Source organism: Sturnus vulgaris, chromosome 8 (assembly GCF_052056855.1).
Source record: "Sturnus vulgaris isolate bStuVul1 chromosome 8, bStuVul1.hap1, whole genome shotgun sequence".
NCBI classification, from domain to species: domain Eukaryota; kingdom Metazoa; phylum Chordata; class Aves; order Passeriformes; family Sturnidae; genus Sturnus; species Sturnus vulgaris.
The window spans coordinates 11,470,328-11,498,311 of NC_142250.1; the positions used below are offsets into that span (position 1 = coordinate 11,470,328).

General features: G+C 39.9%; 1 protein-coding gene across 1 annotated transcript in view; it reads left to right on the forward strand.

Annotated features, from left to right (window-relative positions):
* The window catches only part of BMPR1A (bone morphogenetic protein receptor type 1A), a 70,211-nt gene that overhangs the window by 25,547 nt on the left and 16,680 nt on the right, over positions 1-27,984 (forward strand). The window contains exons 2-3 of the mRNA XM_014877970.2: positions 11,634-11,755; positions 26,780-26,987. Of these exons, the coding sequence (XP_014733456.1) occupies positions 26,921-26,987 (67 nt within the window). The 5' untranslated portion in view covers positions 11,634-11,755; positions 26,780-26,920. The remainder of the gene's footprint in view (positions 1-11,633; positions 11,756-26,779; positions 26,988-27,984) is intronic.

Sequence of the window (27,984 nt, forward strand, 5' to 3'; positions counted from 1 at the left end):
AAAGCAACAATGTCAAGTATCTTAAGTTTCTTGCAACAGGACAAGCTTTCCAGAACTAAAATAAGCATGAATATTTCAAAAACATGATTGAACAATAACTACCGTGAAGGCTTTCTCATATTTTTCTGATGCTGTCTCAATGTTGATGGAAAAGCTTTCATATTATTTTTCAAGCCACTCTGGAACACAGTGAAGTCTAAATTGTTTTCTCTATATACGAAGAATAAAATAAATACTCACTCGGTGTGTATCTTGCTATAAAACATGTATTAAAACTGTGGCCTTCTCCAGCCCGAAGAGTGCTTAATTGGCTAAAAATCAAATTATGCCCCTTTTCTCCCCTTTCTTCCATGGGCTTTGTGCTCATCTCTGTAGCAAGTCATGTCTTCAGCAGGCACAGCAGTGAATGATCACTTGTACCAGTCAGGTCCCTCTTGGGAACACCTTGTCTGTCCACAGCTTGTGGGATGATGCCTTACCTTCCAAAATAAAGTATTGAGATGTGTCTGAAGGAGAGCAGCTGTCAGCTTTGTTAGCTCATGTCAGCATTGTCAGAGCAGCTCGGGGTGTGTGCAGAGTGCCAGGTGTGCAGTTCTCAGCAGGTACACCTCTGGTGCTTTTAGAGCTTTGTTGACAAAAAACTCTCCCACGCTGAAGAAGCTGTGGATTTAATTTAGCTATTCTTTTTCAAGTCTTTTTTTTTTTCCAGGATACAGCGTGCCTCTTTTAGTGTTTGTTCATGGAAGGTGGTGTTGCTGTATGAAATGAACCTGTTCCCAGGCGGTAAACCAGAAGAGATCTGTATTGTTCTCTGCAAGTGGCCTGTCACCACCTTTCACCACAATGAGTTTTTTTATTATGGCTTTGCTAAGGGGGGGAAAAAAAGGCAGCTTAGTTTTCTTTCAAATCCTTGATGAGGGCACAAGGACTCCTGTGCATTTGAAGAGGAGAATTTGAGATGTGATGAATTCTTCACCATTGCTTCCAAATATATAAATCAATAGGAAATGCAAGGCCAGATTAGATATTAGATAACTGTACAGCATGTCCAGGAACCTGATCATGAGTTTTCCTGCCCTGTGTTTGTTTATGCCCTTCAAGTCTATTCTGGATGTAGTATTTCAGAAATCTGTCTTTAGAAATCTTAGGTCAAGTTGAAAGCACTTATGATATGGTGACCAGAGAACTGGAAGACAGTATAACATTCTGGCATTCAGAATGAATAATTGTTAGACTTAAAAGCTGGAATGGCTGAGGATTTTTGAGCACCTTCAGTGTCTACACTGAATTAACCTTGTGTATTATTTGCCATGTGAGGCAGCATTGCCTTACTCCAACCTGTTCACCTCAACTGGGGCAGATGTTGAGGCCATGGTGGCCTGAGTTTAGACTTGCAAATTAAGTGCTGTATCATCATGCAAATGGCAAGGATGGAAAGTATTTTATGCTCATGTCTTCTAAAATCCTCATGAGTAAAGAATACTTTAGCAAATATCCAGCTTGTTTTATTACTTGAGAAATTTCTTCTAATTGTGCATCAGGCACAACATCACTGACAGGTCAAGGGATGGGATTGCCCCTCTCTGCTCTGCCCTGGTGTGGCCTTGCCTCAAGTCCTGTGTGCAGTTTTGAGCATCCCAATACAAGAAAAGATAAAAAGCTGTTAGAGAGTGTCTAAAGGAGAGCCACAAACATGGTGAAGGGCCTTGAGGGGAAGCCATGTGAGGAGCAGCTGAGATCCCTTGGTGTGCTCAGGCTGGAGAGGAGGAGACTGAGGAGAGACCTCAGTGCAGTCACAACTTCCCCGTGAGGGAAGAGGAGGGGCAGGCACTGATCCCTGCTCTGGTGACAGGGACAGGAGCCACGAGAATGGCCTGAAGTGTCAGGGGTGGTTTAGCTGGATATCAGGAAAAGGTTCTTCCCTCAGAGGGTGGCTGGGCACTGGAACAGCTCCCCAGGGCAGTGGTCACAGCTCCAAGGCTGCCTCAGTTCAAGGAGCTTTTGGCCAATGCCCTTGGGCACTTGGGGTGACTCTTGGGGTGGTCCTGTGCAGGAATTGAACTTCAGCGAGCCTTGTGGATCCCTTCTAACTCAGGATATTCTATGATTCTAATTTCCGTTCAGCGTTTTTTTGTTTTATTTTGCTTTTCTGAAATAAGAATGTTTAAATAAATTTCAAAAATTTCAAGTATGCTCCAGCAAGTCCCTAGTACAAGCATCTTACTAAAAGAATTGATTCCATAATTATAGCTTTCTTGTGTATAACCACTTTTGCAAAAAAAGATTACTTGTGTTTTCTGGGGATAACATTCAGTTGTCTGAATAATGAATTGGTCTCACTGTATCAGGAAAAGTTTACAGTACCTGTAAATGGGTACAGGAAAGGTCAATCTCCTTGAGATGAGGTACAGTCAAAGGCTAATAAGGTAATTTCACATGGTCATCTGGATTATAAAACATTCTTTCACTTTGTACAGAAAGGTGAGGACTTTTTTATCACTTAATTACAAAAAAGAGTAAAACATTTAGTTTTCTATCTTCTGTGCCAAACACTTAAAATTGTTTCGGGAGCTTCAATTAATTGTGGAAGGCCAGAACATTCCTGTAGACAAGCATGTGTAACATTGTGCATTAGAAGACTATGGGCTTATGGCTTTCTGAAGTTTTGTCCAAAGGAATCTATGAAAGTACTCAAATATCTAAATTTAAGGTACTACATGTATTCCAAGTGAATTCTGAAGTTGTCTAGAATAATTTGAAATATTTTTACATGCCTTTCTTTTTGTCTTGCTCTATGTAGTGTTATATGGTGAGTGATTTAAAGTAAAAAGGAGACTGGATGTAATGTGGACTCCAAAAGTTCCTCCATCAGAGTTATTTTACTCTTCAGCATGTAATCCATGTACTTTTCCATAGAAAAACATACGTACTTGATATGTCTGCTCATGGGGAAGGCCTTTAACCTCATCGTGATGGGAGTGGTGTCTGAGGTGTCTCCTGATTTCCTTAAAGAATCTGCCACACTTCCATGTGCTCAGAGCTGTTGAGCTGATAGCTCTGACTTAGTGCTTTGCTGAAGGCAGTGATCTTGTTGGAAAGGTTTTCTCACTCCCAGCTACGTGTTCCTGTGACCCCTTTCTTGTCAGAAGTTAGCCTGTGTTTGATATGATTTTGTGTGTCTGTATTTGGTTTGCATGGCAAGGTTTTTATTGCAGCGAGGCTACAGGGGCAATTTCTGTGAGAAGCTGCCAGAAACTTCCCCTGTGTCAAATGGAGCCAGTGCCAGCCAGATCTAGGAGGGACCCACCGTGCTGGCCAAGCCTCAGCCCATCACTTCCACTCGCTGTGGAAGTGACTCTGGGATAACACATCTAAGCGAGGGAAGAAGTTACTGTGCAGTAACAACTGCACCTGAAGAGAGGAGCGAAAATGTGTCAGAGAAAGAAAAAGAACTCTGCAGACACCAAAGTCAGTGGAGAAGGAGGGGCAGGAGGTGCTCCAAGTGCCAGAGCAGATTCCCATACAGCCCATGGTGAGGTGGCTGTGCCCCTGCAGCCCATGGAGGTCCACAGTGGAGCAGAGTTCCACCTGCAGCCCATGGAGAGCCCCATGCTGGAGCAGATGTATGCCCAAAGGAGGCTGTGACCCCATGGAGAGAGGAGCTCATGCTGGAGCAGGTTTGTTGGCAGCACTTGTGATGCTGTGGAAGTGACCTATGCTTCTCGTAAGGGACTGCACTTTGTGGAAGGGACCTAACACTGGAGCAATTCATGCAGAACTGCAGCCTGTGGGAAGGAGTCACGTTGGTTAAGTTCATGGGGGAGCTGTTTCCTGGGGGAGGAATCCCATGCTGGAGTAGTGGAAAAGTTTGAGGAGTCCTTCCCCTGAGGAGGGAGGATCAGCTGAGACAATGTATGAGGACCTGATTGCTATCCCCATTCCCTGTGCCACTTGCAGGGAGGAGGTGAAGATTTTGGGAGTAAAGTGAAAAAGAGGGGTGGGATGGAGGGAAGGTATTTTTAAGATTCAGCTTTATTTCTCATGATCCTACTTCAATTTGATTGGTAATACAGTAAACTGATTTCTCAAATTGACTCTGCTTTGCCTGTGACATTAATCAGTGAGTGATTTCTCCCTGTCCTTATCTCAACCCACAAGTTTCTTGTTGTATTTCTTCTCCCTGTTTAGCTGAGGAAGGCAGTGACTGCCTTTGAGCACCTGGCATCCAGTCTGAGTCAACCCGCCACACTATTTAAAAATTTTAATGTAAAATTCAGATTTAAGAAAGTAAATATCAGTCCTACACACACAGAGGTATAAGGCAATGTGATAAAACATTAGTGTGTTTTTGAGGTTGTTTGCTCTATAGTATTTTGATAGTGCACAAAACCATGGGATTTTAAAGTTGCAACAGAATTTTATTTTTCTTTAAATCAAAGGGTTCCTGAAAATGTTTCTCACCATTTGAATTACTCTGTAAAATAGATAAAAGAAATACTTGACCTTTTGCAGGAATCTTAGGGGGAGAGAGAAGAGGATCACCTATCAGAATGTGCTCTAATATGTCCTGTGGGACAGGCAGAAGCTGAATTTCATTGGCTCTGTTGTCAGAGAGAAATTGCACTCTGGGCAGCATTCCCAGGATCAGTATTAGGATAAGAATGCGCGCCTTGGAGTCTGTGTGCCAAGTGATCGAATTTAATTGTTGCTTCCATCCACACGAGGCAACCTATTAGCCAGGTAGCGAGTGTGGCCCAGTGACTGTCTGAAGCTTGCTGGGAAGGCTGACTGGGAAATTTGCCTGATGGTTAAACACAGCATGGAGCCTGAGTTTGGGCTTTTTTGAATAAATTTTTACAACTCAGGAAGACTTATGAAGTCAGTGGTGTCACAAGCAACCTTATGTTTGCAGGGATGTCAGACACAGCAGAAGACTGCTAATTGTGATGTCACTTCATCAATACCCCTAGAGGAGGCTGAGGTGATGGCTGGAGGAGCTTTGGGCCAGGTACCTCCGAAGTTGTGCTAAAGCAGTTGAGTTTTACATCTCTCTTGAAAACCAAGCATATTTGTTAGAGAAATTGTTTTGGATACTTGGGATGTGATGAAAGAAGGAGTTGCTCAGCAAAGGCTTTTGCCCAGTTGTTACTTGACAAAGCTTGACAAGTCAGATTCTGACTTCACCTCTCAGCACAGAATGAACTGGTGGCTTTGATTTGTCGCCACTGCTGCAGGCTGATGAGTTTCCTTTTGAGGGCAACTGCTTTTCTTTTAACAGCAAGCTGTTGTCAGATTCCTTTTACCTCCAAAGTCAGGAGACTGAGCTGATTTTTCAGCTTCTACTGGCTCACTGGTGAATAATATTTAAGAAGACTGAGATGAATTCTGCAGTGTTCCTGGGAGCAGAGAGCCTGCTCTCAGAGCACAGCAGCCTGTGAAGTCCTTCAGACAACTACAGATGATGTAGCTAGGCATGCCAAAATAAAACACTGAAGATACCCTCTAAGAAATCAGGAGGCTTAGACTCTTTCTGGTACGGGAAATTACATCTGCCAGGACAAAATAAAAACCTGGTGGAATTGTCTGGCTCTACTGATGAGGCAGAATAAATCTTGTGCCTGGATTCTCATGGCCCCAGTAACAAATTTTTTGTGCCACTAGGTGCTGTGGAGAGTATGGTGTGTTGTAATTTCTGCAGATTTGTGTCATTCTGGAAAATGCATTTTTTCTGTCAGATACTGCACAGTCCCACCTTACTCAGGAATTTATTTGTGCTCTCATACTTCCAGATCTGCCCAAGGGCAATGATATTTCAGAAGCTTGATCATGTAGACCATTTTGTCTTTATCGCAGCAGGCACTGAAGATGATGAAAACAAAAATGTGCAACAAGGGCAGGGAAAGTGCTTAGCTACTTAAACCTAGCTTAGCTACTAAAACAGCATGTTCAGGGTGTCTTCTGTCTGTGTGTGCTTGCATGGTTATAAGGTCTCAGAAGGAAAAGTTTGGGTTATTCTAGGGCACAGATTCTTCCTTCCTGTGAAAAGGGGACAAATGATGTGAGGACTCTTCTGACAGCTCTTGAGCAGACAAGAGGAGCTGTCTGTTCTGCAAAAAATCTTTTGCTGTGCTAGGCCTGGTCCATTGATTTAACTTCCAGCTAGTCATGTTCATGAAATAAAAAACAAGAGTCAGGAAGAAGAAAGTTGTATGGCTCTGATAGAAAACTTCTCCCTCAAAAAAGAGGGTGACCTGAGTTAAAGAAAAACAGTTGTAGGTTTTTAGGGTTTTTTTGAATTGTACAGATTTGTCCTGTATTTTCTGTCAGACTGGAAGTGGAAGGTCAATCAAGAATGAATTCCATTAATGGCAGCAACACTAATTCATTACTCCACCTGCCTACACAACCCACCAGCCAGGTTAGTACTGGAATGGCCCAGTTGATGTTTCAATCTGTATTATTTCTATTCTCTGTGATATCTCGTTTCCTTCAAATTGCTTCACAGTGGTATCTCTGATGGTCTCACAAACTATTAAGAATGTTTTTTGCTGTCAAGGATCCATGCAGTAATCAGTAAAAACAAGAAAATCTAGGCTTTTCAAGAACAACCTGGAAGTGCTGGAAAGATCAGTGATATCCTGAACTAATTTGAATGTTTTGATCAGATATATAGGGAGGATATATAGGATATATATATACATATACAAATATATATATACAAATTTGTAATACAGATGTGAAGAACTGTAAATCATGAAGTGCTTGAATGTTGTCTAATTCCTTGCATTTTTAATAACTTGCAAGAATAACTTAATTATTTTTAATTAAAACTCAAGGGAAGGTAGCTATAAAATTAATTTTTAAAATTACCTTTCACGGAGGTATATTTTTACTTACATGATTTGAGCAGTTTTGAACGACCTTGCCTCAAAGATAAATGTGCTTGAACCATGTCTCAGGCTTTTACTTCCCTCTTGCTACCTGAAAGACTTGGTGTCCAGGGACTGGAAAGTGTTTGTTCAGCCAATTTATTTTATTTCATAAATTGGTCTCATTGTATTTGGAAGGGCTGTTTGTTCAATGAGATGTTCTTGCTCATATACCTTCACTGTTTGACAGACAAAGCCAGCAAGCCCCAAATTTCCCATACAGTATGATGTTTGCTTTTCCCAGTGTGCTGTGAGTGTTTAGCTCATGTGTAAACTTGTTGAAAAAGGTTTCTTTAATATACTCCTATCTTTGGACATGAACTATGAAGTAAGATACGCAAATCTGATGTGACTTCTTTCCCTTTGCAATTCAACTCGTATTTCAGAGCAGTAGTACTCCTGTAAAAGCAATAGATAACAGGAATTCTGGCTGTATTTTCTAGTGGCAGTCATGAGATTGTTAACTGAAGCATCTTCCAGGCTGCCATATGGGTCTGCAGTGTATTTTCATTTTGCATGGATTTCTAACAAAAAGCCTATTGTCTAGGGCTATAATTTACCTGAAAAGGAATAATTCTGCTTCTGAAACCTCTCCCATCTCTGGTTACCCGAGCTGTCAGCTGGCCGTGAACTCTGACACTGCACAGAGACATGTTGTGAGCAACACTTGCTTTCTCCTGTTCCCCTTTGCTGTCACCCTAAGATGCTGAATGGTTTTGCCCTCGTTTTTTTTTCTGATGTAACTGTGGGTCTGGTATCACCTAAGCCCACGTTTGTGCCACCATGATCTGAATTTACAGAAACTCCAAAACAAGTTCTGTTTCATAAACTGAAATAAAGGTATGCTTACCTGAATGGCCACCCTGCAGAAGTGCTCTATGGATGGCTGGATGAAGTGAAAGAGCAGGAAAAGAAGTAACTGGAAGCTGGAGTCAATGGTCAAGTATTTAACCCTGTCTTTACCAATGAGTCCTTGTATGATCGTGTACTTAATTGCACTTGAATTAATTCAACTTTTATGTGACTTCAAGTTACTTTACAAACTTCTGTTCCTTAAATACACACTGTATTTAACAAGTAGCAGCCTTCTTCAGGAAGAAAGATAATTTAAGATGAATAAAGTAATTCACCTGAAAACTGGGGAGGCAGTTGGAGCAAAGTGGGAATGAATGGAGTGCAGAAGTCAAGTGCCAAGAAAGATTTTTGGCATCAAAAGAAGAGACAGGTGAGGGAATGAGTTGGATGTGGCCCTGGAACTGAGGAAACTGGAACTACTGAGAAGGGAAGAGGTAACTGGAGATAAGTGGTAAGAAAAGAAAAAAGGAATCCACAGGGTGAGTAAGTTTGCTCCTCGAGGCAAGTCAGGCTGACTTGTGCTTTGCCACTGTGAGTCTCTGTGGTCTGTCTGTCCTGCTCATAGCTGCAGCTCCCTGCACTCTGCTAGCAGGAGAACCACCCCCACTCCTGAATGAGGTTTAAATCAACTCAGTTTAGATATTCTGACTGTTCCCTGGGGCCTGCCAGTGGCAAAAATTCTACAGTTTTCTGGGTTATGTAGTAGCTAGTGTGTTCATGTAATTCAGATTTTTCCTTTCCCCTGTTGAGTGCTGCTATTTTTCAGTTGATAGTATTTGAAGATCTCAAATTTAATCTTCCTACTCAGAACAATCTGTAGGTAAGTCTGGATTTAATATGTAACTAGTGACAAGCCCTGTGAGGCTCTGTACTTTTGAAGTTGTGCCTTTTATAGTTGCTGTAGTTTAGCAAATTCTAATAAAGTGAAGATACAGTTGTGCAAATAATTTATTCACTTGTATTTCCTACTTGATAGCACTGCTCTGGAAGATGCCATCAAGAATGGCACAAAACATTTTGAAAAACTTATATATTAATAATTAAGCAGTTTGGGTAAGTGTATAAAAGTAAATATTTAAGTAAATTGATTTTTATAAAATTGAGTATGTTCTCAAGTAGCATTTCATGCTGATGAAGAAGTGAAAGAAATAGTAACACAGTGAGGTCACTCCCATAATTTAATAATTATCATTAACTTCTGTCCTATCTCTGCGAGAGGTTTTATTTTTTTTTTTTTCTCTTAGAAACAGGAAAGATGAATCTGGAACTGACACAAAAATTCAGTAAGTCATAAAAGAGTCTGTGTCCACATTACCAAGCAGTGTAGTGTAATAAGATCAGATCTGTCAGGTGCTGAGAACCTGGCATCCATGCTATACAGGTGGTTAGAGTTTTATTTCAAGCTGGTCCTGGTCTGATTCTGTGGCTGAATTCCTCTTGGTGGTTGGAGCGTGTACAATGTACACCTGAAGCTCATTCCATGATCTAATTTTATTCAAAAGAAATCTGGTTCATGTACTTGATGACTGTTTTGCAATGTAAAGCAAAGCAAGAAAATAGGGTTGTTTGGGAGATGGACTTCAAAAGTGCAGTCCTGATTTGAATTAAATGCTAATATAGACATACCTAGAGTCAATGCAGATCAGGAAGTTCACCAAAATAAAGTTGTTTAGTAAAAGAGCTTAGATATCTGATCCATGGGGCTGGAATCAGGAAAGGCAATGAATACTTACAGAATTGAACTTCATCAGTTTGGGAGTTTGGAAAAATATAAGGAGGACATGGTTTTAAAAACAAAACAAAAAAACTCTGAGCTGCATTGTTCAGAAATTTCTTTATTCTTGTAAAGTAAACTCTTTAAATACTACAAAGTGGACTTTATATAAATCAGATACTAGATACAGGGAGATTGGAGGTGTTGTAAAAACAGAAAGCATGCCAACTTTTTTTCTGTTGTTTTTTTGGAGTCCACCGAAAAATGAACTTGAGGTTCTTGGTTAGAGAGAGAAGGGATGGGTGTATTTTACAGATTCTTTACTTACCAAAATGAAAACAATCTCTACAAACACAATTGCATGGCTAGAATGTTTTTTCAGTTTTACTATGGAAGAAATAAGTCAAGTGTCAGCTTGTCTGCTCAGAGGAGACAGTTGTCTTTAAGAATTGGTGCTATCTGATATTCTGGATGGTTTCGGGTTACCATTTAGCACAAATTTATTATTTATTACCAAGACTATTAAACCTCAGTGTGTGAGGAGCAGTGCTTATAAATGGATGTGGAGACAGAAGTAAAGTATTCTGACCTTCTTCTAATGGTAAAGGTCTTTATGGTGCTTAGGAAGGAAAAGAGGAGGAGGATGGGTGCTGCAACTCTCTCTGCTGGAAATCGTGCACATGGTTCCTCTGTTTTCACCCCTCCCGTCAGCCTTTGTATTCAAAGGTCATTACATCTCTACACTGTGTGAGTGGTTGTTTGTTTAACAGCATGGCTGCAATGGTGGTGTTCACCAGTGGTTAAAGTGGTGGTGTTTGTGTGATTATCAAGGTTATGATCACAGTCATAAGACTGGAACTTCTAAATGGGAAAATTCCTGTAGGATCTCCTTAAAAGCTTCAGATGAGGGAAACATTCAGAAATTGTGACACTGATAAAATGGGAAAAGTTGGCAATGGGTGGCATCTGCTCACTGTGGAATCAAACTAACAAAGATGATAAGCCCATCTTAGCTATCAATGCATCTGAAGATGCTGGGACTTGATACAAGTCAGGCTTGCTCACAATCCTTAAGAGAACTGGGTAAGAGCCTGTGCCAGCCTTTCCTCTGATGCTGGGATGTACAGCAGTTCAAAAACACAAACTGAAAATCAAACCCACCTGACTGCCAGTACCTTTGTCCAAAGTCTTGGCTTGTTTTTCAGTTCCCAGGAGTAATCATGCCTGTGCACAACTAGTACAAAAAAATACAAAAAGCTACAAGGAACTTATTATTTCTCCGTATATTGCAGTTTCTGGTGTACTAGAACTAGTGGTGTGACACCAGTGGATTTTTGGTGTGGAGCTGCAGTCTTACAGATTCTCTGATGTTTATAATAAAGATGGAATTTATGTACATGGCTTGTTTTTTCCAGTGGTGTCACCAACAATGTGTCCTTTCTTTGGACTTCAGGAAGAAGTTCTTCACAGACTGGGCACTGGAATGTGCTGCCCATAGAGGTGGAGTCACCATGCCTGGAGGTGTTCTAGAAGAGACTGGATGTGGCACTCAGTGCCATGGTCTAGTTGACAAGGTGGTGTCAGGTCATGGGTTGGACTTGATTGTCTCAAATGTGTTTTCCAACCTTGTTGATTCTGTGATTCTCTGTCTGCTGAGGCTTTTTTTTTTTTTTTTTTTTAAGAAAAAGTTTGGAAACCTGGTGTCTGGAGGCTTGCAAATCTGGCTGGTATAGACCAGGAGAATCCAAGAGTTATGAGGAGAGATGGGAATGGCTTATTTTTATAGGAAGACTCTCTACAGAGATTTTTAACACCATTCAACTAAGACAAATGTGTTTAAACTAAAGCACATTAATATTTTTGTTGGTTCATTTTTAATGTAAGCAATTACTGATAACAATAAAATTATTTGAAATTTATTTTTTGTGTCAGTGTCTTACGAATATACTGCAACTGTGCAGCTGTTGGATATGCATGACTTAAGAAGTTTCTAGCTGGGATCACTCATCATAGGAGATGGCTTCTGTAATTCCAGATACAAGTATCTGCAATGTGCAGTTCACATTCTAGACCATAAACCATCGGCACAGTTTCTTCAGCTGTCTCTTTAATCAAATCCTCTTTGTGTTTTGCAGATCAATAGAAATATGCATTTCCATAATACCACCTTCGAACTAATGAAGTGGAAGTACAGATGAAAACAGTTTGGAGGAAGCTTGAAGTACAATACAGTTTCATTCTGTTTCCAAATTCAGAGGTAAGGTTAATGCATGCAAAATTTTATTTCAAGGATTTCAGGGATAAAAAGCATATGATAAGCAGCCACCATATCTTAGAAAAAATTTCAGAGCCACCTTTTTTTATGCTAGTAACCATCTTTAATACCATAATAAAGCAGCTGTTTCATCTAATCTCTGTCCATGTCTCAATTATGAAAAAAGACATATCAGCATCAACTACAGAGACATCTGTTGTACAAAGGCACGTTGGAAAAGAGTAATGGTGTCAGGCAAATTTTATTTGGTAGAATCTGCTTAATCACAAATACTACTAATGATTTAGTTGATTATTAGTTTAGTCTGTTATTTTGCTGATGTGATTGGGTAAAAGCTTTACACAGCGTCAAGTAGCAGGGAATGAGCATAAGTAGTTGGGTTGAAAATGCTGGATGCAATACTGTTTTAAAAAGGGAAACATAAAATACACACCCCCAACCACCTTCACAGGTTACTTTTTCTGCCTTCTAGTCCACTGTCTTTTTAAAGATTAGTAGTATTAGAAGCAGTTGAGGGAGGGAGGTTGTTTTGTGCTTTCCCTGGATGTAAATAGCGGATCTGGGAAAAAATAAAATAGAAACATCACTCCGCCATAAAATTTCTCTACCTTCACACAGTTGGTTCTCTTTTTACTACTGATTACAGGCTTCTAAGTCAGCAAGCACACTAATGGCAAGAAGAGGAGAGCTTATCAGAACCAAATAAAAGCAAGTCCTTGTGCTAATTATTCCTGCTCCTATGTACTGCCTCTTGTTTTCATATCTTTTATACCTGAACTTCAATAGCAAAAGGACACAGAGAAAAGAAAAAAGTGATCATGAATGCCAAAAGAGGGAAATACTATAAATACCAGATGTGAGCAGGGTACATTGCCCAGGTGTTGATCAGACATTTTATGTGCTTCCTGAGTGAGAGATCAGCAGTATTGTATTTCATTGCCTGACCTGCTTTCAGGTATGTCTTTGAGCCCATTTATGAGTTTGGACACCTACAAAAAACTGTGGAAGTGAGTGTTTTAGTTTTAAATGCTTGTTATATACAGAAGGTGTCTTTTGTTTGCATCTAAAATTGCTGCCTGATTGTTTATTTGTTAATTCCTGATTGGTTTACAGAGAGAAATTTGGATTCAATTTCTTTGGTTGTCTCTTCCATTTTAGGGTTCAGTGAAGAGTATCAAATGTCTGACAGTTCTCAAGATAAAATAAACTATCTTTCTTTATTATGGAATCTCTGCAATACAATCCTTCACTGTACTTTTGCTAATTCTACTTTATTTTGTGAGGCAGTGTAAAATTTTCTTACCTCTTACTTAGTAGGGTAAATAGGTTTATTTTAATTACACCCATGAATTTCTGTATTTCTAGTGCAATACAGATGGAGAAATTCAGATAAGTATATTACATGTAATCAGTAGGGTTATGTGTGTTCAATTCCCTTCTGCAAATGGTGTTGCATATAGTATTGTCTCTAATAGAAAGATTTTGGTTGTATGATTATTTTCTTTGTGATGTTGAAAACTGGACTCAGATGACTTTCCAGCACTACCCATTAAAATGTCAAATACTCCCTTAGTTTGACTTGCCTGCAGCAAAGGCACGAGTTAGAAGGACATGAAAGATCTCTAACGTACAACTGCTGAACCAATAACTTTAGTTGACAGTTTGGGAATAACTTCCTACTTTTCAGCTTCTACTATCCATAGAGTTGTCATCTTTCTGTGTCCCCCAAACCAGTAGTGGTAGGAGCATCTTTCATGTGATGGAGCTCATTCATTTAGTAGCCCGAAACACATACCAGCTGCTTGAGAATGAAGGGTGCCAGTGATGAGATGGTATTCCTGCAATGATTTTCTTATTAATCATCGAGACTGCCCAAGATCCTCTGTGTTCTGTTAGGAAACAATTATTTTGTAAGGTTGGGTTAGCTGCCATTGAATTTCCTTGGTGGCAAACTATTTGCTAGGAGTTAATTCCATAACAAACAGGCTGAGCCACTTGAGGCTCAGACCACAAATGGGAAATACAGGTCAGTGTGCTCAAAGCATTTTCCAGGAGTGGAGGAACCAGACATCCGTGTCATCTTGTGAATCAGTTGATTCAAAACAGGAAGTGCCAGTGGTTCCACTCTGGAGCTGCTCTGTTCTGCAGTGCCCTCCTAACAGGACTTTCTTTACTCCCGTTGCCCCTGGCTCATCCCAGCTTGTTCCAGTAAGTCTCATCATCTTGATCTCAGAGCACACAAAACAAGAGCCTTCCTATTGCTAGGTCAAGACTGTCAGGCTCAGCAAGGTCAGATGAAGCTCTGAGAATCCCTTCATTTTTAGGTTGGCTCTGTTTGGCTCAGGAGCTCCTGTTGAAAGTGTTGCAGGCAACAAGATTTCAAAGAAATCTAGACAAGTTCCTGTGTAGTAAAAGGAAGCTAAATTTTGTATTTTATTTCTGTATCTGAGGATGGGAATTTTATGGGGTAGGATAGAGAACAATTTAAGATCTTAGAGTGAGAAAAGCATACAAGGAATGCATTTGCAGTACAGTCTGAAGATGTTTGTATTGATGGGAATGTGTTTTGCAACCAGATTATTGTAACATGGATATGTCATTAGAAACATGCCAGATTGACTTTTTTTGCATACTTTCTATTTAGTGTTTAGATTAGGAATGGTAAAATGTGGCTTTCAACCAAAATTTAATACAGGGATTAATTTTGCTTTCAATAATTGTTTTCTTTCCCTTTTTTTTCCCTTGAGCCAAAACAAAGCAGATAAATGTTTCTTTCTGATGGTACTATTTTGAAGCAGTCCTAAGTAGTCATTTATGGAGTAGGTCCCTCTAAACGAGGTTGAAAAGTCAAGAATGTCCTTCTCCTGAGGTTCCAAGGTTGTGAAGGTACAGCAAGTTTCATGAAATGTTAGGTGAAGTGTTTCTAAAGTGTTGCAGTTGATACAGAATTTAGTTAAAATAAATCTAGGGGTTGGCTTCAAATGTATTTTAAAATACTAAATATTAAAATAATAAGCAGCTACTTGTTAGCTTGCCAAAATCTAAGACCGATTTAGATAAGGGTCATTTTATAATATCTTTAATGTTTACAAAGACACTGTGATAGAAACATTCTAATCTTATTTCTAAACCAGATATATGTACCATCCTTTAAAAAAAAGTGTGCCACAGACAAGTCTATGTAAAGAAAGGATATTTTTATCGTGTCCTTAAAATATGTATGTTCTGAGTTTACAGCACAATATGGGAATTTCAGAATATCTTGAGTAAAAATCTGAATCTGTTTAGAGTAATGGTAGAGGGGTCAGTAGTCACATCTGTTAGGAGAATTTCCATGGTGTAGATGTGCAGAGGGTTTCCCAAATGGCTACACTTCACTGTGCTTCAAACACATTTTGTTGTTCTAAGATCTGGAATTCCTGTTCTCGTTCAAACATGCTCATTCAAGTTGCTGGTGTTTGAAAAACAATTATTTGTTTCAGTTGGCAGGTAACGCATATGGAAGTTGTTTTAAGGAACAGTTCAGTCCTAGACTTTCAGGGGGATGAAAGTGAAGTGATAAGGGGTCTGCCTGTGCAGAGGAGAGTCCCTGAAGTCTTTGAGATGGCAGTGTATGAGAAGAGAGATATTTATACAGGTGTCTTGAAGTTCCATGCACTCTGAGTTGTTTTGGAATTTGCAAATGTACACTTGCAATCTATTCAGTTTCCCCTCCCCTCAGTAGATTTCATGTTTGGTGATACCACCAATCTCTGAATTAATAAGACTTTTTAAGTGGGGAATGGGAAAAAAAGTTTGCTTTATTGGTCTTTAAAATTTGCACAGGCACCCACCAAAGCCACTTTATCACCCCCCTCTCCATGGATTGAGATAAAGACCAGGAGAGGTCACTTACTGATTACCATCACAGGAAAAACAGACTCAGTTTGGGAATATTAATTGAATGTCTTACTAACAAAATTTCAGCAGGGCAAGAAGTAGAAATCTTAAAAACACCTTATTCCCACTCCTCCCTCTTCCTTGGGCCCTACCTCCCCTCTCCAGCTGTGAAGGGAAATGGGGAATGGGGCTTGTGGTCAGTCATCACATGTTCCTGCTGCTGCTTAGGGAGGAGAGTTCATCCCTGCTCCACAGACTGCTGCAGCGTGGGTCACTCTCCTCTGGGACACAGTCCTTCAGGCACAGCTGCTCTGATGGGACTCCCCCAAGCGGTCACAAATCCTGCCAGGAAACGCAGTGTGGAGGTCCCTGCCAGGACCCTCTCCAGCACAGTTCTCCCGTGGGTTCACAAACTCCTCTCAGGCATCCATCTGCTGTGGCGTGGGCTCCTCCTCGGGCTGCAGGTGCATCTCTGCATCCCCGTGGTCTTCTGTGGGCTGCAGGGGCACAGCTGCCTCCTCACCATGGCTGCACCACGGGCTGCAGGGGAATCTTCCCCGGTGCCTGGAGCACCTCCTGCCCCTCCTCCTGCCTCCTGCACTGACCTTGGTGTCTGCAGTGTTTCTTTCACATATTCTCACTCCTCTCTTCCGTGGCCACAGGAACATCTGTGCAATAACTTTTGTGCATTCTTGAATATGTTATCTCAGAGGCATTATTATCATTCCTGATGGACTCAGCCTTGGTCAGCAGTAGGTCCATCCTGGAGCCAGCTGGCATTGCCTGGACAAACTTCTGGCAGCTTCTCACAGAAGCCACCCCTTTAGCCTCCCACCACCAAAACCTGGTCACACAGACCCAATAAATTACTGCAGTCTTTCAAATGGTTTGGTTTCTGTATGGTTCTTAAATGTGTGAAAAATCTCAAAAGAAAAAGGGGAAATGGAAAAATACTTAGGATGTGGTGGAGGATTACAAGATAGTATATAGTGCTTGATAGAGAAGGTTCAATAATGGTGGCTTTTTTTGTCCCCTTGCTCTCTGCCAGAAATAATTCTGTATTCTCTTCAACTAGCAACAAAAATTGATTCCTGTTATGGAATCTGTGGTTTTCCTGTAACCTCAATTTTTCCTTCACAGATTTAATTTGAATCAGCCTTAATTCCATCTTACTAGAGGTGATTCATGTAAGCTAAAGAATCCTGAAAGAAAGGTTTTGATAGTGGATATGTGGAAGGAATAAATCACCCCTAGATGGAATAACGGCCTTGACAGAAGTAACATAAAAGGCAGAACGAGACAGTTTCAAGAATGTGAACTTGAATGACCAGGGAATAATTGATTTGCCAAAGTTAATGCAGAGATGACTTAAGAGGAACATGGTCTTAAGATTTTTCAGCTGAAGGAACTGTTGAGACGTAAGAGGAGATACCTTCAAGTTTAAGGATTATGGGAGACTGGGGGAAGTGTTTGCAATAAAAAATTCTGTCCAAGCCATCCCTGTAATATTGAGTACGAGCAGTTTAAGTTGTACGCTATGATGGTCAAAGAGAAAAGTAGGTGAAACGAAGTGAAGTTCATAGAAGGAATATATCACATAATCTCTGTACCTTCTTAGTTGCTTTAGGTCTTAGTCCAGTTGCTTTCTTAAAATATGGAGAGAAGAGCAAAGATTGAGTGAAAAAAAAAATTACAGATTTTATTAGTTGAATGTGAACTTCGCTTAATCTAAAACAGAACCAAGCATCTGCCCTGTATGTTGCTGTCCTGCTGTCCTGAGTTCTGCTGTACAACAGATGTTGAAAAATTTTCACAGTGTGTTTATAGTTTTCACCAAGAAAAGAACTGGTGTAGTTGGTTGATTACAGTGGGAGATTTTTAATCTCATTAATCTCATGACCAGAAAGCTCTTGTTTGCTTTTGAATTTTGTGTGAAAAAAAATTAACAGTCCTGCTTTAGCACTTCAGTGCAGGGAAATAGAGGATTATAACTGTTGAAGTAAACATTACCTTTGAACTCTGTTTTTTGTCTACCTATTGAAAGATTACTGTGTTTGGAAATGTCTTTGAAACTATATTTGATGAAAGTACATTGTTCAAACTTAAGAGGAGTATTTGTGTGCATGTGCATGCCATGTTGTTTCTGTAGTTATTTAACCAAGCGGACCTACAGTGCACTTAGAGTTTAAGTTTGCATTAAAATCTGTTTTTATCTCAGCAAGACTTGCAGAACAGTAACAGAGTAAGATAGTGCTCAGACACACATACATTTAGTCTTGAAAATTTTTCCCAGAGCAATAATACTTTCTTACTTATGTCACGTTGAAATTAAACGTTGCAGATGAAAATAGATGCTGAATGCAGCATATAATTAATTTTACATTATTTGTCCTGTGTAAGCACTTTCTTAATATAGCAATCTAGTTTAGTATATCCACTATCTGTGAGGTAACTCTGTAGGTGAGCATGTCATGCTTTACACATAAGCGTTTATCACTTTGATACTGAGAATATCTGAACTTTGTAGGTTCTATGTAAGATAATGAATGATTCTAGTTTAGGCTATTCTAATCTTGCCACCGATAATACTTGCTCACTTATTTTGCCCTTGCTGTGAAGGTAGTAACCTCCTCATGTTCTCTGCCTGGAGTTTGTAATCCCATAAAAACATCCCCAGCATAAGTTTCTAGGGTGAGGTGAAGGCTCACAGATGACAAAAGTTAGTCAACTATTCATTAAAATTCAAAAGAATAAGAAAGGTTGCAATTTTTTAGTTATAAGGGTAATATAACTAACACAAAGAACAAACTTAATAGGTAAATATAATTTGCAAATGACATTTATCTAAAATTTTGTTTCTGTAGTAATAACACTCAAAAAATAACTTCCTGCTGCTCCAGCAGTCATTTAGAGGAGTGTAAAGGAGCAGCACCTACAATTTCATTTATTTGTCCCATCCAGCTATTAAAATGCCTCTTTGGAAGTCTGATGGAGACCACTCCTTTGAGGATATCTGTGTGTAATTTACAGAGATTTGTGGGAACAGCTAGACAGGAGTTTCTCCTCTCAGCAGAGTACAGTGCCTCCGTGGGCATGGCAAGCAGGAGAGGAAAATGAGGATTAGGGCTTACCTTGCCAAGCAGCGTTTTGTATTAGCAAATCTTCATGATGTTGAACTTGCATGTCTTGTCTCTGCTGTTTGTATGTGTCGAGCAAATACTGTCAAAGAAAGCTCATCTCTCACCCATTGCACGGGGGAGTGCTGAATTCGATTATTTAAAAATCGTGTTGCTTGTGCTTATGAAGTAATATTTACAAGTGTGTTTTTATCTTGTTCAAGAAACAACATATGAATTCACTTGGACAGCTGTTACTTTCTGAGAAGCAGAACAAAAAAATATGTCCATGTTGATAGTTTGAAGCATTGTGAGGGCAAACTGTTCGCTTCTTGTGAAATGCTCCTCTGTCGGCCTTTTTTAATGCTAGATCACATGTCACTTGCTCTAAAAGGGACACCATAGTCCCTTTGTCACATACCAGAGGGAAAGGGTTTGCAGATGTGTAAGCAGGCGGATTCCCCTGCGTAAGGCATCAGCACTTGCAGTTCGGAGGGGTTTGTTTGTATTTTTGGCTGAGGGTTGTCTTCATAAGTAATGTTTCCTGTCTGTTCTCAGTAATTTGAAATGCTGTCTTCCAGGGGTAAATTAAAAGGAAGAGGGATTTAAAAGTTCCTTTCTGTTGCTCCTTCCTAAATTTATTTATTTTCAGCTCTGTATGGAAAGCTTATCCATTAATAACTTTCATGTCTACAATGTGAGTGTGAGGAGTGAGGGCTCTGTGCATTATCAGGTTGACACTTTTGACCTTGGTAATTACTAATCTATGCAATCGGGCCTTTCTGAGCCTTGTCAGCCTCGCTTGTTTAGCGTTTTATTTATTTTATTGGTTAGTCCGAGTCCTGAATAGGAAAAGAGGATTTAAAAAGAAAACCCCCCAAAAAAGAAACCCAACTCTATGTTTATTCTTACGGGGTGGAGGTCTTCTAGAGGGGAGCTGGCTGTAGAGGGGGAAGACAGTATTCTTATGCTAATCCAGGCTCTGGATAAGGAGCAAAGCAGCCGTGCAAACAATGGAAGTGGAGCCAGAAAGTCTGCGCTGCAGTCTAGCACGCCTTGAAAAGCATGTCAGGCCGGGCGCCTTGGGCTGCCGGGAGGGGCCGCGGGGGGAGCGCCTCCCGCCCGCTCTATGGGGCTGGCGGCTGGCCAGCGCGCTTGGAAAAATCGCACTACCTACAAAACAAGAGTTAGGGCTGCCGGGGCCGAGCGCAGGAGGGAGACAAGCAGCTTTTAGTCTCGGGTTTTTTCTCTTTAAAAACAGCTAAGCCCCAAACGCAGTATTGAGTTGTCTCGGCTTGGTTGCTGCTGTTTTCTCCTTTGTACCAAAAACTGAAATTCAAGTGGCGTGTCTTTTAAACAGCAGCCGCATTTTCTAAACGTTGTACGTGAGCGAGGCGGCTTCAGCGACGGCCGCCAGTGGGAGATGAGCGTACACCTCCCTCGTGCGGGCGGAGGGAAGCGCGCCGGGAGCGGGGGCTGCGGGCGGCATGGCTGGGAATGGCAGGGGATGTCGGGGAATGGTTGGGAATGGCGGGGATGGAGGGGATGGCAGGAGGTGCCGAGCTTCCCTCCCGTCTCTCGCTCCTCTGCTGGGACGCACCGATGGCACTGACATGGGGAAAAGCACGCTGTGTCCCCCCTGCCTTCTTACGGGTTGAAGTCAGTCACCAGAAATACAGGCTGCTCTCCTTAGGCATCGTGAAATGTGCTCTTTAAGCGCCGAACAAAACACCAGCTTCTGGAGAACTCTTCTTCGTCAGTTCCGTAATTTGCATAATCACCTTCACTTCGGAGACATGAAGAAGTTGTGAATTTCTTCTTCTAAGTTGAGCAGAGGTTATAGGTGTAGCAGAAGCAGGCCAAGATCGTGGGAGCTAAGTAAAAGAAATGCTTACCCTGTCAGTTTTTTGATCTGGGGATTTTTTTTTTTTTTTACAGATTAATGAATAACTGTCCTTAAATTATGAAAAAAATACTGTAAGATTGTGAAAACATCCATTTTTCTTTATAGTGCTGAAAGGGATGTTGCACATTAGAAACCCTTTTTATGAAAGCATTTGTAATTTTGAAGACACTAGCACACTTATTTAAAGGTCCTTTTTCCACTTCTAAAAATGTGAGCAAACGTATGCTCAGGATCGAGGCCCAGCTTTTTCCTTTCCTCAGCCCATGTATATTATTTGTGTCAAATTACTGAAACTCAGAGCCAAAATGTGTGATAAGGCAGTACAGTACGACCATAATATTTTTAATAGCGATATGTAAAATTTCTAACAGTTTTGTTGATTTTCTTCCCCTTGCTGCTTATGTTTTGTGAACGAAAGTATGTTTCTTATGAATGAGATCTGAAAAGGTTTAAGTTATGAATCCCCATTTGGAGTTACTACATTTAGAGATGGAATGCATTACATGTGGAGACTTTTCTCCTTGTTCACATTGACTGGTATGACAGTAAGGAACTAGGAAAAATGATAAATAGATTATAAAAACATACGAGAAGGATAGCTTCTGGGTAGAATAGCAGAAGTTGATGTCATTTCTTGTAGAAAGAGCACGGGTGTCCATTTGCTAATTGTCTTAAGGGCAGAAGCTCTTAGCCAGCTAATCACCAAAGTGCAGGAGTTGAGAAAAGAGGGAAATGGATCAAAGTAATGAAAAATTGTGCAGTGAAATTTGCTCTGAATATGTTCAAATAAGAGAATGTGTCATGTTTGTAACACATTCGGATATGTCTGGATACCTGATAGCAGGGGGAAAACAATTTTGCTGAATGTCATTGCAGTTAATTTCAATGAAGAAACTTTGTAGCAGTTAGTTAATTGGTATGGGAGAGTAACTGTATGATGGGCATTCAGGAGTCCAGTGAGTGGTGGCCCTAATTACCTGATTTGCTGGTCATGGTAGAAAGCAGCTGCACTTTAATTTCTTCACAGTTAACAGCTTTATTTGTGAAACAGAGAGATATATCATAATTTAGTACTTTGGCTTCTAAATTCTACCGTGATGTACACGTTTGGTATTTGTCAGCAGTAGGAAATCTTCCTTTCAGGAGATACCTGTTTGACTGTCCAAGGTGGATTTTGGTGGGTTTTCCCACTTGTAAGAAATAAGAAGTCCTTTTCTAAGACTGTGAGCTCCTCTGCTGCAAAAAACCCGTTGTTAGGGTCTTGTGTTTTTTGAATGAAGAAATGTGTTGCAGTACATGTGTTCTAAACACGTGCTTGTATATGTACTACAGAGAGAACTAAGATTTAAATTTTCAGTCTTTTAAGAAGTCTATAATACACACAAATGTGCTTCATTTAGCATTTCAGATTTCACCTGAGTTTCTAGGAGAAAAGACTTTTGTACAATTTACAGTCTCTTGGCTTTTAAATTTATGCAATCAGGAATAGTTTTAAATAATTCTTACACAATCCACAGTTCGGGGGAATTATTTCTGTGAGTTTGAACAGATTAGTGCCTAAGCAAATAGGGCCTTATGTGAAGTTGTTTTTGTTGTTAGCCAATGTAGCCAGCTGGCTTGCAATAGCCAGCAGTCTTCTCCATCAGCTGTAGGATTTCTTGACAGATTTTGGGGGTGGATTTACCTTGCTTGTTTAATTTAACGTGTTTGACAGCACTCAAGCATAGGTTGTTCGAGTGTTTCATTGTGACACTTTTCTACAATTTGTGTAAGCATGCCTTGCAATAGAATAATAAAAACACATTTTAAAAGTAGGTTTGTACAAGTATTTGACAGAATTGCACAGTACAGAAACTTTCTTCTTGGTTAAATTTGACTTTCTTCTTGGTTAAATTTGACTGTTTGACTTTGGATAAACTAAAGCTAACTGTAGTTCTTTTTTTGTATTAAGAGTAATGAAATGTAGTCCCAGATCAGTCTATTGCTATCCTGACACCTGTAGCTACATGAGATGGTGGCCTTTGTAAACGAAAGACTAATTAAGTTTTTGGACTCTATTTAATCTGAAAATCTGCCCAACCTTCTAACCAGTGGTTAGGAATTGTCTTGTAATTTCTGATCTAAGTGAATTTTAATGGCTAATCCATACCTAGTTGTTGAACCAGTAATTTTCTTAAGATTGAATACTTGTCTTTCATTGTGTTTATTCCTGTTATATTGTCCGAGTGTAGTTATTTACCCATCAATTTTAACTGTCTTAATTGTATTATTTTCTTTTTATTTCCAAATGTCTTTCTTTCCTTGAGATAGCATCCTTTGAAATGAATGTTGAATGTATCAATCAAATTGTCTCTGTGCTATTCATGCCTTACTGTTTTCCCTGGGAAATTTCCCTAACTAGAGTTGTGTTTGTGTCTTTCTCCCAGCCACATCCCGTGGATATATCTGATGTTCTGTAATCACTTGGTGTCCTTGGACATAGCTATCTCTTATGTGTGAGCTTCCAGTCTGTATGAAGCAGAAGTTTCTCAGAGTTACCAATATGCATGACTTTCCCAATTTCATGCTGTTGTACTTCATTCCATTTCTGTTACTTCAGTTCTTCACATGATCCAAATCTTCCTGTGTAAAAACAACATTCAGCTGAACTGACGATTTATGTTTATCAGCAATTTTTAAAAAAAATTTTGCCTTCTGTGCCTACTTCATTAATGAAAAGGGCGAGTATTCTTCAGTCAAGCTGAATCAGGAATCAAGGTCCTCAAATGCCATTTGAACTAGGCTACTAATCTCTGTTCTTGAAATTACTTGTCTGCCCTGTAGTGAATTCTTTACTGTTCTTATAATCCCTCTTTTCTTCATCCAAACGAGTAATTTTCTTTGTGGCACCATATCAGGTTTTTTCATAATCTTCCAGGAAAGCTGTTGTTGCACACTGACTTAGACTGACAGTTCAGTTTGCGTCTGGCATTCTGTTCATCTCTTAAGTCCTGTTCAAAACTGTACCTGTGATTGAAGTAATATGCTTACAGTTACCTGAGTTGCTTCTTGCCCCAGTTACACATCAGAGAACCATTTAGTAGGTTTCAGTTTTGTTGTATTTAAATACATTAACTTGGTGTTACATGTACTGCTGCAAGTGGTTTGAAATATCTTGTCTGTTGAAATGGGATTGTATGTTCTAATTCCTGTGAAGTCTAAGATTGACATTTTTTCATGTGTTCCCCTTACACAATGCTGTCTTTGTTGTTACATTCAGCACTATCATTCTTTATTGAAATTTGGAACAGCGCAGCTCACTTGGTTTGGGGATCATGCTGTTAAAAATATTACATAGCCACATCTAAAGAACAGTTACCACTGAACTGCATGCTTTCAGAGTTGTTTTGGGCCATATGACAGATCTTGCACACTTCAGCTTCATATATTTGGAGTCATACAGAACAAAGTGCTGGACTGCTGTGATAGTACTGTGAATTCACTGCTGAGTTCCAATTCAGAAAAAATCCCACAGTTTTAATAATAAAAGCATTTTCTTCAATGAACAATTACGAGGAAGGATAATAAAATACAGTTCAGAAAAATCAGGTGTTACCATTGATGAATAAATTACTTTTTAGTGGATTATAGTTGAATGCTTCTTTATGGCTACGGTAGAAAAGAGATTGAGAACTTCAACGGATTGCCTTCTGGATTTGAATCTCTTCAGCATCATTCTGTTGGCAGAGTAGCATTCCAAGTGTTAATTGGTGCTTTAATATATTTGAAGGGATTATTTAGTTGTGTCACTCTAAACTGTTATATCAGGCAGGTTTTGGAGAAATTCCAGCTATTGCTCTTTCAGTTTTGTACCTTAGCCAGTGCTGCTAGTCTTCCTCTTTAATAGGAGAAGGAATACAGGATATTTTCAAGGATGTTTTTTGTTTTAAAATGGGGAATTAGAATTTGTTCTCTTTGAACAAAAACATGGTTTTATATACAATATTATATATGTGTGTGTGTGTGTGTTTTTGTGTATGTGAAAAGGGAAATGTTACTGGAAGGAAGATTGAGGTACAAAATGCAGGTGGAGAGCATTATTTTTTTAATAGGCTTGGATATCATTTCTGGAAACCACCTTAGAACGTGTCACTGAAGAAAAATCACCATGAAATTGGAGTGAGTTGCATTAAAATTGTTTATTTCTTTCATTTTTTCTTGGTTTTTTTTGGTAACATGCTGTATGGTACAGGGACAAAATAAAATAAACTGGAGGGCAAGATCACTAAATTTTAAACACTCCTACTCTTGAAATGTGCAACAGTGCACATATATATTCCTTCTGAAACTGGACAAGAAAGAAATTATTTTTAAAAATACTTTAAACAGACTATTACTGAGATTTATTTGGTTTTGCTTGATAAAATACTGTAAGTAAAGCCTTTGTTGTTATTGCTGCATAAAGCTGTCGGCAGTTTTCAGCTTCCACATGGTTTATTGAGGATTGGAAGTTCATTGCCATTGAAACACAGAATAAAGCATTAATACTTAACGCACTTACATTGCTGGCCTAATGTTTTATAGCTAGAAGGATGTTCCTTATTAACTGTCAGAACCGATGCTGTGTCCTGTGCATAGGGAACACTCAAGAGTGAATATTTTTGCTGTCCCATCGCTTTTCCCCTCTGCCTGCCCTGGAAGTTTACTTCGAAGCTCCTGGTGCTCCGGACGCTTGCACAGTGCGCCATTCCCAGTGCATCCCATCACAGCCTGGCGGTGCTCCTGGCCGGGGCCTCGGCTGCCGCGCTGCTCGGGGTGCCTGGCTCCGTCTTTGTGCCTGCATTAGGGAGAAGTCAGAGATGTGTGAAAAGTAGGCCAGGGGTCGGGGCGGCGCGCCGCGCCCGCCGAAATTGGAAGTGACGGACACCTCCCGGCTCAGCCGCTAATTTGCCTCCATGTTAAATGCCTCCGAAGACTCATTAAAGTGAAAAGTTCTTGGGTCTCGCCGACAGACAGATTGAGTTATTGATGCTGGAGGCGGCCACCAACAGTAATTGCTGCCCATCCCCGAGCAAACGCCCGCTCTGGCATTCATGAGCAGCGCCGGGCTGACAGGGGTCAGGGGGGTCAACCCCACCGAAACGAGGCCGAGGAGAGGCAAAATTAGGGCTCTGTTCAGCTTTGTGCAGCTTCGCTTTTGTTGCAAGGAAGTATTTAGGTGTTCAAGCTGCTTTTTAGTCCTTGGAGGCCCAATTACGCTCCCCTTGTGCACCACCATTGAAAAGTTGTGTAAGCAGAACATGACCACAACTACTGCAGCCTGAAAAAGTGACTTCTTGCTCAGTTTGGCTGCCGTAGCTGTGTGTTCACCCACTAGAATTATGTTTTATTTGTGGAGCAAACGACGTGTGCATATGGTAACGTAATCTTTCAGGAGGAATTAATTTGCACATCTTCGAATCCAGGATGTCATGATTTTGAATTGCAGTTAGTGCTGTCTTTTTTTGTTTTAAAGATGCAATACTCTTCTAGGAGGAAAAAGTAACAAGACAAGTATGTTAAGTAACCAAACTAACTGTTAAATTTAATACAAATTTAGTTTTCATCCAGCAGAGAGGCTGGGGTTTTTTTGCAATGGAGCTTCTCTACCAGCAGTTTTCAACAGGTGGCCTAACATGGTGTTGCTGTTTCCCCCTCGGTATTATGGGAAGTCACCACTTAAGTTTAATTTTTATGAAAAATAATTCAAAGAAGTTTTCATTTCTGTAAAGAAAATAGTTTTCAAACAGATATACGTGTTGAATCTATTGAATACTACCTCTAACTGCCATATGCAAGTCTCCAATTATACATCTGTGACCAGTGAGTTGATATATCTAATATTTTTTATAGGAATATAAAAATATCCCTGTGGGTTGTTACCAAAAGTTTATATTTCAGAAGTACTCTGCGATTCAGTTAGATAGGAAACATGGCTAATGTTTTCAGTTACTAATGTTAATAAACACATGGGAGTTTTTGGTTGAGTTTGTTGGTTATGCTCAGCACTGTGACCATCTTGAGAGTTTTTTCTTGTTTCACAAATACATGAAGTTTTTAAACATTTTGTTTTATCGTATTTTCCAGGAAACAAAGGTGGAAAAGCTACAGAAGCATCCTTGCAGTCAAGCACCAAATCCTGTATTAGGCTTCACCAAACAGACTGAGCTTAGCACTTGTCAAGCAGAAGGGCCGCTTGCCCTGCACAGGAAGGATTAAAAGTGAACAATGACTCGATTGAGAGTTCATGAGCAATTGCTTGGAGCCTATCTGCTTATCATTCTCCATGTTCAAGGTAAATATAAACCAGTTGAAATAAGGTAAATCTTTCTGATTTGTAAGAGAATTATGTGTTTTCCAGTGGTTGAAGCAAGATTTTTTTTTATTATTTTGGAGTTTCTTTTGCAAGCAGATGACTTTACTGGCCTGATATGCCATATGGATGCTTCCCTAAAAAGAAGGAAATTCTAGTGGTCATTCATTGTAGTATAGATTCGGTCTATTTTAGCAAATACTTAAATAGAAACAGTACCAAAAATGCCTAGTACACCACGGAGCAAGTTGGATGAGTAGCAGTAGTGAAGGTTTTTCTTTATGAATTTCAATTCCCTCTGTGTGAAAATTTGATCCCTTTAACTTGACCCACTGAAGAACTTGCAGTGTAGAGTTCCTCATGCCTTTTGATGCTCCCAGCAGCCTAGAGGTAGTGTGGCATAACTAATCTAAATTAACTTGTTGTGCCTATTTCATGGGCCAAGGTGAGGCTATGGAGTATTCACAGATACCCTTGTTTTCAGTTAGTGAAGATACTCATTTGTATGTCTGTTGTCTTTCCATACACCAGTTATAAAAATTTTCTGAACTTTATAAAAAAGTTATGAATTATCAAAAACATTAGAACTTTAACTCCTCTGTCAAATTGGGTTGAATTGAAAAAAACCATGCAGCAGTGCCCTGCATGTCCAGCAGCCATACATGTCCCTAGTTGGTCTGTGTGTAAGAGTATTCCAGCTCCTAGCTGTGCACTCCTCATGTGTTTAAGTACACAAGGCTTTCCAGATATTTTCAGAAAACAGAGAAAACTAATTTGGTACTGCCATTTAAATACTTGAATATAAAAGGGTTTATATTCTCATTCCATACTTGATCAATTACTGCTTAGTGCTTGATTTTGAGATACTGTGTGAGATACTTACTTTCAAGAAGTACAATTCAATGAACCCATTAAAATGGGGAGAGGAGGAAGCCTGGTAAATACCCAAATGCTGATCTTTTTGTTCTGTTTCTGGTGT